The sequence below is a fragment of the Abrus precatorius genome, unplaced genomic scaffold, assembly GCF_003935025.1.
Source record: "Abrus precatorius isolate BTA unplaced genomic scaffold, Abrus_2018 Scaffold2, whole genome shotgun sequence".
Classification (NCBI taxonomy): Eukaryota; Viridiplantae; Streptophyta; class Magnoliopsida; order Fabales; family Fabaceae; genus Abrus; species Abrus precatorius.
The window spans coordinates 7,548,942-7,561,484 of NW_020874362.1; the positions used below are offsets into that span (position 1 = coordinate 7,548,942).

At 30.6% G+C, this 12,543-nt stretch overlaps 1 protein-coding gene across 1 annotated transcript; it reads right to left on the reverse strand.

The window, feature by feature from the left end:
* Positions 1–365: 365 nt before the first annotated feature.
* On the reverse strand, positions 366–4,152 carry LOC113857719 (CSC1-like protein At4g35870). The gene has a single exon (XM_027489875.1). It carries the CDS (start codon positions 3,860–3,862, stop codon positions 1,463–1,465), a length of 2,400 nt encoding a protein of 799 aa, XP_027345676.1. The 5' UTR covers positions 3,863–4,152; the 3' UTR covers positions 366–1,462.
* Positions 4,153–12,543: the final 8,391 nt, after the last annotated feature.

Genomic DNA, 12,543 nt, shown 5'->3' on the forward strand with positions numbered 1-12,543 from the left:
TCCATGTGTAACAATAGATTTCGTTCAAACTTTCAAAATGATTTATAGCTCTCATTAATTTTTTTTATAAGTGTATTAAATTATTTTTTTTGAAATTAATTTTAACAAATTTCTTAATAAAATTTGACATAAATTCTTATGAAATATTTTTTTAAAATAAATATTTAATGAAATTATTAAGTTATTTATATAAAGGATTGCTAACATAAGAAATATATTTAACTAAGTTTTTTATTCACTGTGGAAAATTTATGAGATTGATTGCTTTAATTGAATGATTAGAAAAACACATTATAGATGTTCTTTAGAAGATATCGGCCCAATCAGAAATAAAAACTGATAAACGTGAGCATAATAATAAATAATATATCTATACATTATGTTTTATTTATCAGTCTCTTATTTTTGTTTTTTGGTCCACTCAGTCTCATATTTAAATGATAGTAAGCTAATAGAAAACGAGAGGGGGAAGGAAAGGAGCATGGGGTCAGCCCTAAGAGCAGACACCATTTCTAACAAAAACAAGTCCAACATTCCCTCAGAATTTCGTCAGCTCACAAATGGTAGGACACATCGCCACACATTTGCAAACAAATTAAACAAATTATTAAATTAGTCTTCTTGGGTACACCTGGTCATTTGAAGGGTACTGGAAGACCTGTCATAAATAGAAACTACGGACACTATCAGATATATTAAGTTATTATAAGATAGGTAAGATTCACTTCATGCTACTCATATAGCAAGTGTCCATAATAAAACTGGAATTTGCAAGCTGGTCCTCTAGCAAGATGTTTTGAACTAGCACCCTCCATGGCGTGAGCCAAATGAGAATGCAGAATCACCAAGAAGCAAGACCCTCACCTAGTTTAAGGAAAAGTGCATAAAAGCATCTTGAAACCCAGCTCAGTTCTACATTGCTGGGCATAAAAGCATAAGTGCGGAACACTAACAAAAGAGCACTACCCTACAAGTCACCAACATTTTATTCTTTGAAATTTTAAAAACTTTCTATCAATCTTTAATTTACAAAATAAAATTCATTTCAGTATTTTTTTAAACTTATTTCTAAGTGCACTTTGCATTAAAAAAAGATTAAAATAATCAATGACTTGAAAAGTCAAAGATTAAAAAGATTTTTAAAATTATGAAGACTAAAACGCTTCGCCCCAAAGAATTTGGAATATCAATTGAGGTTTACTCTAAAAAATCATATGGTACATTCCGGATATTAAAATCCTGCCAAGCTTTGGAATTAGGTAAGAAATATAAGAGAAGAATTGAAAGGTCACAAATGCTAGTGAACAGTTTATGAACAACACTTACAAGGACCCTCTTCTCTTTTCTTCCCTGGCTCTGTGACCCCTGTCCCATACTCCACCAACGTTTTTTCATGTCACATACTTTTTTGGGAACAGATGCATCAGTATATGATAGCAACCATTACAAATCGAAGCTTGAGTCACCTTTGGGGGGTATCCCAATCAAATCTGGGCTGCGAAAACACCTCATAATCAATGGGCCTAGTATCCACAACGTTATCAACCGTTTGAATGCCCTCCAAAAGTGTTGGTTGAAAACTATCATTACTGGAAGGCAGTAATTTATACATGACTAACAATCCAAGAGTGAATATAGCTTGCAGCTTCGTAGAGTCTCCCTGAACTGAGAAGAATAGGAGCATAGCAAGTAAGAATAGATCAACACAGAAACGCATGATGCATATTACAGTATCTATTAACCTCCCATCATTGCCTGCAGGAAAACCCCTAACTCGATACACGAACAGAAAATTGTACTTGTCAACCACATATCTATACCCAAAATAAACTGCACCAACAGGGACCACAAGGGGATTAAATGAACAGTACACTAGAGTGAGGGCAAATATTGTCAAATTAAAGGCATAATACTGTGCAAAATCGAATGTCTGTTTTGGTGCAGGAGAGCTTCCAGTGATTGGATAGACAAAAAGATCTTGCCCTTCTAGATTATCCCCATTGGAAATTTCATAAGCATTATCTTGCATCAGTGGTCTGTGGAGACTATCTGCGCCCTGATGTTCTAATGGGTATTCTTCACTTTGTTCTGGCACTAACTGAAGCATGTCATTCTTCCGAAACTTTTGAATGTTTCTTTTAATCCAAGGAACAGGTGCCAAGAGATCATATGAAATGCCCAAGAAAGTGCTTGTGATCAGAAATGCAAGAGAGGAAAGGCATGACTTTGACAGGAAAGACGCGCTCATATATTGCTCAATCCTCTTGCAATCTTCTCCATCCAAGTAGCACCGTCCCATCTTCAGGATGGTACTCTCTAATGATGATTCTACAAGACCCCTCAAGAGAATAAGATTTACAAGGAAGAAGCAAACCATCTTCAATAGTGCAGCTCGTTGCTCTCCAGACACTGTCAAATGACGTTCAAATTTCGAAAGATATGAAAGAACTGATGGGATCACTATGTACATACTAACAAATATAATAACATTAGGTAAGAATTGAAAAAAAAGGCTAGCAAGCCAGCTAGAGCTTTGCATCCATGCCAACCACAGCTGAGCATTATCCATAGCTTCAGCATTGATAATCCTTCCAGCACTCTTAACAGCACTGATCACAGCAAGCGGGGAACTAAAGAATAAGAGCATCAACAACAAGCAAGTATTCACAAACCCTCTTCGCAACTTCAGCGACAGCCTCGGCGTCCCCATATTCTTCCAATAAATGTCACTTGCCAATGGGGCACGCTCAACCTTCCACTGGTTCCTCCGCAATCGCAACTCCATGAGCGAAAAGAACTTCCCAATTCTTCTCCTCTTCTCATTCTGAAAATCCTGAACAGCCTTATTAGCAGTATACACATCCCTGAACATAACAAAAGCAACACCGGCACCCGGTCCACGGCCTTCTTTATAATCAGCCAACTCACTCTCCAACTCAGCCCTCAGCTCCTGCAACTTCCTCAACCTCTCTTCATCACTGAAACCAAACCTAGCCATAACATCAGCACAAACACCCTTCAACCATTTCCAACAACAAACCACCGAACCCCACACTCCCTGTCGCGCATTGCCACCTTCATCATCCCACTCCGGCAGATGCCGAGAGCCAATCCTGGCCACCAACCACGAAATCTCGTCCCTCACACGCAACAATTCGTTGGCCAAATCATCCAAAGCACACAAATCCATAGGTACAATAACCTTATAAACCTTCCCTGGATACCTATACTGAAAATACTCATGCAAAACGACCCTATCAGCGCCTATAATTTTGGGCAAACCCTGAACCATTATAGTGAATATAGCGGTGGAATTCGCGGTTGGATCGCTCAAATTACCGTACCCATCCCTAAACCTAGTAATCCTCAAACGCTCTTCGGTTGCGGAAATGCCGAAATGGACCAAAACGACGACGACCAGGGTGAAGACGAAGTGGACCCAAAGCAGAGCGGAACCTTTATCGATGTGAGTGATCGTCGTTTTGGAGAATTGGTCATCCAAAACGGCGGTGCCGGCGTAGAGGTTAAGCGGGAGGAGCGCGATCACGGCGAGCACCGCCATCGCGAGGAGGACCGCGCAGCTGCCGCCCTCGATGAGGAGGAATTGCGCGGCGTCGGCGCCGCAGTGGCGGGCTATTTCGCGTCCGGTGGCGTGCCACACGGCGAGGAGCTTGGAGGCGATGGCGGTGGGGCCCGGCATGCTGCGGTGGTCGCTGCGGAGCTTCACGAAGAGGAAAATCAGGAGGCAGCACGCGGCGCCGATCGCCGAGATGTTCAGAAGGTAGTCTATGTTGCCGTACCAGGCGCCGAACGGGTCGCCGTCGTCGCCGGAAGACGGCGGGGGAGGAAGGGGGTCTCCCATGGTTCCGGCGGGGGAGAAATCAGGGTTTATGGAACCGAAATTTGTAAAATTATAGGGATTTTGCGGATAATTGAGTCCGATTCGGACTCAAATTTCTTCATGCATTCGGTAGCGAAGGAATTTGAAGAAACGTGTTAGGGTTAGGGTTGTGAGGAAAACTGATGATGGAAGAAACAAGAAGGGAACAGAGGAAGCGATAGCCAAGCTGGACATACATGGAATTTCAATTTTTCTTTTCTTTCTATCACTATTCTTTTATTTTTCTGTTTTTATTCTTGCTCTGCTGCCAACGTCCCGAAGAGGATAACTGTTTTTCTTCTTTTTTTAATGTTTAGGACTTACAAGATGTATTAATGTTAAAGGACGTTAAAAAATAAGAAGCATAAGATGGATTCCACAGTTCATTTAGAAATAAGCAAGATTAACTATAGCTAATGCTATAAGTATGTCATTATTATAAGTTAATTTTTGTAAATAATAATAAATGTATTAGTAATTTATCTTTATTATATGACTAATTAAAATTTTCATTTTTAATGTTCGGAAGAATTTTTCAAATGGTTGTCACTGGTTATTTTCAAATTGACAGTTTGTTTTTCTTACACTTTTTTTTATATTCAAATTGGAAGTTTGACCAAATAAATATAATTTTATAAATTATTTACTGAAATAATGTGAAAAAAATAATTATGCAGAATTTTATTAGTGTGAAGGTAGATAGGTTATATAATAAAAATATTGGAATCGTGTACATTATTCTAATACCCTCACATGATGTATGCGTACTAGTGTAATACGTATGATAAAATGAAATTCAAATTAATATAAATAATTTTTCTTTTACACTAATTTAATAATTAATTGGATTAAACAAGTTATTAATCTAAAAATATTACAGTTTTATTATTTTAGTTTATATAGAATTTTATCTGATTTTAATCTTTATATTTAATAAAAATGCATAATTTAATTCATAATAAAGGACTGAAAATTATTTTTTCCTGTAGTTTTTAGTAATTAAAATGAAATATTAATAACTAATTTAAATTTATTGAGTTTTATAAATTATATGTATTTAATCAAACTACACATTTATTCACATTAAATGACTATTACAATTTTGAGTGGCTATTTATTTCAATGATTGACAATACGTGAATACCTAATTTTATCCGGGTCCCCTCTTAAAATAAATAAATAAATAATAAAAATAAAAAAATTTAGATAAGAGATTAAAATTTCAAATTTCAAATTTTAAATTTTAAATATGTAGATATTTAGGTTAGTGAGTAGATTTTAAGGGAAGTGAATGAGATGTTTAAGGAAATGTGAGAGGTGGCTATCAAAAAAATAAGAAAGTGGAATTTTTTTTTAATAAAAAGAATAAAATATAAATTAATTAAATAAGACCTAAGGTTAGGAGGTGTGGCTATAAATAGGAAGTTTAGGTCTTTAAAAGGGAGCTTTTACATTTCATATTTTTATGTGACACTTTGAAAGCATAGAGAAAAAAAAAAGAGAGAATTCTAGAGAGAGAGAGCTTGGAAAACGAAGAAAAAGAAGAGAAAGTTAAAAAGAAATCAACCGAGAGCATACCAAAGTGCACCCGAGGTCAACAAAGAGAGTAAACCGAAAGAGTTAAAGGTTAAAGCTAACAAAATTCTTATTCTTCGAATCAAGTAAGATTTCCTTTTGTTGCTTATTCTTCCTCTATTATTTGCTCTTGTTTCTGCTTGTATATTTTTTTGTTATATTAAAAGTCTTGAATTTTGTTTCTAAATGAAATACCTCTGCATCTATTATATTGTTCTAATTTCTTCCTTCTGTTCATAATTAAAAGTCTAAATCTTTATTTCTAAACAAAAATCTCTTTGTTTTTATTATGTGTACTTTGCTTGCATCTCTATCTTTTCCTTATTTGGTTAGTTCACATTGAATGTATCACTTTTTTTAGATAAAGATTGTCCTTTTTTTTTTGCAAACCCTAGTCTTTGCGAACCCTAAAAAATTCTAAAAAAAAACAAGCATTGTTTGCTTTGCCTTTTGCCAACCCTAAAGCATTTTCTACCCAAAAGTGTCCTTTTTTACAAACCCTAAAAATAATTTTTTTTTGAAAAATCTCAAGTATTCCTTTTTTACAGACCCTAAACATTTTTATTTTTACCTTAAAAGTATCTTTTTGCAAACCCTAAAGCATGTTCTACCTAAAAGTATTATTTTTTTTTTAAATCCTAAAAATAAATTTTTAAAAATCTCAAGTATTCCTTTTTTACAAAAACAAAAAAAAAGAACCTTTTTTAAACCCTAACCATTTCACAAATTATAAAAGTCTAAATTTTTCAAACCCTAAAAATTATTTCTTTCTTTGTAAATCTTAAAAATTTCAATTTCTTTACAAATTCCAAAAAAAAAAAACTAATTCCTAGATCAAACAATAATTATTTTCTTGTTATTTTGTTTACTCTTGTGTTTGTTTTTATTGTTTTATATATTTCTCGTTTATTTCATATTGTATATATATAAAAAAAATCCAATATCGATAAGATATTTTTAGTTATATATATATATATAAAAGAGATTTTTAAATCCACGCAACAGCCAAGTAATTTTGATAGAGTGGTGGATCCACCTTCAACATTGCTTGGATCGTAAGGGTTTATTGAGTAGTCGTGTACTAACTTGAACCCCGTGCAAGAGTGAATTTAAAAAAAAATAATAATAATAAAGTGAAAATCAAGCTAAAAAAAAATTAACACTTTTGAAACTCTTTCAAACCTAATTTTCAAAAAAACTACGTGACAACTTTGATTCTTCTGTTGCATACGGGAGATACGTAGGAGTGAGAACTTGACCCGTCAAATCTAAAAAAAATTTATTTTTTTGTTTAAATTATTTTAAATTTTTTTTACTATGAGCAATTCAAAATAATACAAAAGGAAAACAAAATTTCTATGTTTATTTAAAAAGGGGAATAAGTAAATAAAATAAAAATATATTTTAAGATTATTTTCATTAATGCCAAAAATGTAAAAAAAAAAAGGAGAGGGGGCAATAAGAACCTATGATTAATCCCTTCTCTCGATTCAAATTAAAATTTTATGTTTCTTTATAAAAAAAAATATTTACTAAAAAAAATAAAGTTAAATTTTATTTAATATGAAAAAGAAAAAATGAATAATATTCTATAAATAATCCATCCTAATTTAAATTAATTTTTTTAATTCTCTATTAAAATAAAAATAAATAAATTTCTACTTAAAAAAAAAAGGGGAGAGAAAATTAAATTAAATTTTGTTTAAATTTATCCAATTCAAAAAATAAAAAAGAGAATAATATTTTGTAAATAATTCATTTTCCCAATTAAAACTAAATTCTTTAGTTCTTTACAAAAAAAAGTATGCAAAAAATGAATTTTTACTTAAGAATAAAAAAAATCAGGTTGATTTTTATTCAAATTTATTTAATATGATAATAAAAAAGTAATATTTTATAAATATTTCACTCTCTCAATTAGATTTTTAGCTCACTATTTTAAAAAAAAATCTTACTTTAAGAAAAATAAAAAAAATCATATTATATTTTATTTAAATTTATTTAATACAAAAATAAAAAGAAAAATAGTATTTTTGATTTATTTATTTATTTAATATGATAATAAAAAAATAATATTTTATAAATATTTCACTTTCTCTATTAGATTTTTAGCTCATTGTTCAAAAATGAAAAAATACAAAAAAGAAAAAAGGAAAATCTTACTTTAAGAAAAATAAAAAAAATCATGTCATATTTTATTTAAATTTATTTAATACGAAAAAAAAAGAAAAATAGTATTTTTTTATATATATTCATTTCTTTAATTCAACTTTTTTTGTTGTATTTCTAAAAAATATATAAAATTAAAACTAAAAAAAATTGTTAAAAATAAAAAAATAAAAGAAAAATCAGAAAATAAAAAAAACATCAATAATTTTCTTTAAAAAATGAAATAAATAATGTTTAAAGTTGAAATAATTTTTGCACAATTAGTTAGAAAGTAACCGTTTTAATCAACGGACGTCGTACGGTGCTAATACCTTCTCTAAATATCTTCTATATGTGTAAACGACATTTGAGCCTAAACATGATTTCGAAGATTATTTTATTAAAAGTTTTTTCAATGTTTTTCTTTAATAAATTTTGGTGGCGACTTCTTATCATCGTCGTCCTGTCGTGTCTCTGATTGTGACACAATAAATAACTAATAAAGAGTTGAAAATACAGATGTATGAAGTTTAAAAAAATAATAATAAAATTTTCTTGAATGGGCCTAAGGATTACTTACAAAAAAAACAAAAACATATTAAACATTTTACTCTTCCTTGCAAATAACTATGGCTTTTTATTGAATGGTTTCCCACAAATAATTACCTTGAATGATTATTTGTTCTCATTAACTAATTAATATTCTAAATGTAAAATTAAGAGTCTAATTAAAGGCCCAGAATGAAATAAAATAATTGAAGGCCCTGAACAGAGACAAACTCAGGTAGACGAGTGTTTGGTTCATCCAGCTCGACAAGCACACCAAAAAAATAGAAAAAAAAGACAAGCACATGAAGATGGAGTTGCAGCGTTGTCTTATAAATGATAAAATACTTTTTATTTCAAGATTATCACAATTCGCTTGCCATAAACCCAAATCAAATTTCTGGTAGTGGCAGTGATTGTTACATAAGAGTGAAAACGTGTTTAAATTTGCATTTAATTGTACTCATATTTATTTTATCATTAATAATTATAATTTTTGTGCTAAATTTATGTTTACGTAATTTACAACGTCAATTCAACGTACTACCAAGTGTAGTGCTTAAAAAAGAGGATAGTAGAGAAACATAATTCAGCACTTATAAAACAAATGGAGAAGAGAACGTAGCATGAAATAAAAAAGGAGAGCAAGAGATGTAGGATCAGAACAAAAAAATATTCTCGTTAAGGGTATTTTTATCCCAAGTTAAGTAATTTTGATGATTTTTTAATTATAACAATTATTATATTTCATGAGTGGCTACAATATCAATATTAAAAGGTGAGAAATGTATATTCCTTTTTTTTTTTATAAAAATATATATATAATTAATTTATCAAAATTAATAAAAAAATAACTATTTTAAAATATTTATAATAATAAAGTATCATATTAACAAATTACGAATAAATATATACAAGTAGCTTAAATACTATATCAACATAAATCTTATCATAAATAAATATATAAAAATAAATTAATAATTAACATATTTAAAAATAATTTTTTATTAAAGTAAAAGTAATTATTTTTTATATAAAAAAACGAAAGAGTTTATTTGAGGGTTGTTTTAACAATTTAAAAAAAAAAAAACCGTGTCTTTACCAACACGCCACTTGCTTAAGCTGAACAATCTTTGTTGTTCCCAACACTTGCTATTGCCACTTGTCCTCCTTCCACTGTCCTCATGTGACCATTTGCTTGTCTTCTCCCTTACGGCCAAGCTTAACGCGTTTAAATTTGAGTGGCTGAGACCATGTAGTCTCAAAACATACAATAATTCTCTCCATTTAACTTAAACTTTATTTTATTTTTACATTTAGGGTGTGAAACCAATATTTTTGTGGACTTTAAGAAATATTAAAGGTCTTTCCTAAATATTTATGTCTAACTAATAGAATTTAGACTACTTAATTTAATTCAATGAATTACAAAGTATATTGGATAGTTGATTATATATCCTGTAACAAATGGTGATCTAATCCTACTCATCTATTAAATTTTTATTTTTATAATTTGATGAGTTGGTTGAATTTATACGAGTGAATTAGATAGGTTAATGGATTGAGTTGTCACCTCTAGCAAAGACATCAACCACCACCTTCTCTACCTTTGGCCCAAGGGTGGTTGGAGAAGCGATGAAAATTGCAATGATGATCTAAATCAGAGAGGAATCATAGATAATGGAGCTTGGTGCAGAATTGTAGAATGGTCATGGTTTGCCATCTTGAAGTGTCCAAAGAATTGAGGAATGGATCAGATCTTTACTAACATAAACTTCACTTTTACGTGGAGTGGGATATCATTATATTAACATTTAATTCTTGGGGTCCTGTGAAAAAAATAATGAAAAATGAATGGACGGAATCCAAAAGTGAAAGAGGGAGAATGAGAGTTCTACGAAAAGGCAAGACGACAACAATTGCACCATTAACGATGGTGACAAGTAACTAGATGGCATTGATGGAGTAGATTTTTTGGATGAAGGACCACAAATAGTTTGGGAGTCTCGAGCATCCTCAAGTACATAAGCCTTGCCCTACTCTCCAAATATGCTTTTTTTTTCCAAATGGTTGGTTCCATATCTTTTGACAAGGATTATCGACTGAGAAAATTGTACAAATGCTGAGGAAATGCTAGATTTTTTAATTTATGTTCTTGATGAATCAAAAGGTAATGCCATAACTAAAAAGTAGTTCTATGCGATATTTTTGTGATGGAATATAGAGCCTAACGATGAATTAATTCAATTAACTAGGAAACAAGCAACAAAAAGACCTTGAGTTGTCTCAAACAAAATTTGGTTGCAAGAATTGAATCTCGAATCCATTTAACTTCCGCTTCTGATGCACCGGACCATATAGTTGGCGAGGAAAATTAGGAGAGATGGATTTGTGTTATTGAAACAATAGCAAGAAGGAGTTGAGAGAGTGAAGCATAGAATTTGAAAAAAATGAAGAGAATGAACCCATGAAGCTCTGATGCATTATAATTTTTCATCTTTATGGAAGATGCCAATTGAGAAGAGACGAGACATTTGGGGAGAAAGTGAAGGAAACAAGATTTTTGTTGTTCAGAGGGATATGAAGTAGTGTTCAATGAAACCTTACAATGGCTGCGACTTGAACTACTACTTTTAGTTTCCAAATGTATATTTCTATGTTGAAGATAACAGGGATCAACAAAAAAATGGCTACAAGCAATTATAGAAACCCATAAGAAACTAAAAAGTGAATTCTAGATCACACGCTGATAAATTAGATATTGGGTCCAAAGGGATTACAAGTGAGAATGGTTTCATTCTTTTTCTCCATCTTAAATTGCTTTATCTTTTGAAGTTTTCTCCAATGAAAAATACCGTGCATGATGGAGGAGTATATAATTCATATATGTTTCAATTTCAAGTGCTCATACATTTGAAAGAGCTCGTTGCTCTTCATCGCATAGATTACACCTCAACGGTGGACTAACCTCATCAGTTTTGATCTAATCACTTATCACCCTTCAATAAGAACAATTACTCCACTTTCAGAATTTGCTTGAGTGGTCAAGAAACCGACAACCAGCAATTGTAGGCAAATTGGTGAGAACATTGTTTTTTTTTTTTTTTTTTTAAATTATTATTTTTAAAAATAGTTCGATATTTTATTAAAATATAAAATTACATGTCATCCATACAATTAGTATCAATGCCTCTTAGTACGACATAGCAGTACTAGGTATGAGAATTAGATTTGAACATGTGGATACCTATCTAACCCCAACCCATCTTAGACGAAAAAAGCTCTTTTAAATAGGTTTGAGCATGTGTTTTCTTCAGTTTGAAAAAATGGTTGCAAGTGCGGGTTAAAGGATATAATTTGATATAGTGTATCCATATTCAAAATTTCAATCCAATGGATATTTAAACAAATTTCAAGTAATAATACACATGTATTTTAATGATCAAAGTAGATGTAGGTACTAAAAAAGGTATTTAAATAATGTAATAATAACATATAATGAAATTTTATTGAGAAATACTTGTCAAGTTCTTGAAATCGGAAACTTTTCATCCGCTATTGTCGGTTAATTATGATGTTAGCAATAACACTATCTCATATGCACTATCGAAAGATTCGGCAAATGCAATGCAAATTTAAAACGTGTGCTTTCTAATGCCCTTTCGAAAGATGGAAGGTAAATTAGCTTATCACAATTCTCATGTGATATCTACTGAAAATTTCAGTTAGAATTTGATTAAAAATTTGGAAGGAATGGAAAGAAAAAAGTCTGACAGAGGGGAAGAAAACAAAAAATAAACGAGCATTAATAAAAAAAAAATTTACTTCGAGAAACTTAAAAATATAAATTTTAAAAAAATTATATTTTTTTTTGTGTTCTCAAAAAATAAACTCTTTCTTTTTCTTCCAAATACCAAATAAAGCAACTTTTTTATTAAAAAAAACACTGTAGCTGCTACAGTGTAAATGCACCGAGTCAATGATGCTGCACAATTTTTATTATACTACTTTGTTTTTTTTTTCTTTTCAAAGAAAAAAATACACAAATTAAAAAAATTAATTATTGTTAAAATAAATTTTTAAACTTACTTATTTGTCTTTTATTAGTAGATTTTATTTATTTATTTTTTTAAACTTTTGAGCTACTTAAATAGTATAAATATTTCAAAACTCTTGTTAACTAATAATTTTTTAGGCACATATTAAAAAATTGAAAGTGATTTTTTATTAAAAAATATTTTAGTCTACACTGAAATTACAAAAAGAAATTAATAAAATCTTCATAATTTTTTTAGTTTTAATGTTTTAATCAGTATTTTAAGGACACTGATTAATATTTGCATATTCTAAACAAACAAAAGAATATTAGTGAAAGAATAATAATTAATATTGTT

Bases quoted from the DNA above. Each gene is read 5' to 3' on its own strand.
- LOC113857719 (XM_027489875.1), bottom strand. From the start codon at position 3,862: ATGGGAGACCCCCTTCCTCCCCCGCCGTCTTCCGGCGACGACGGCGAC.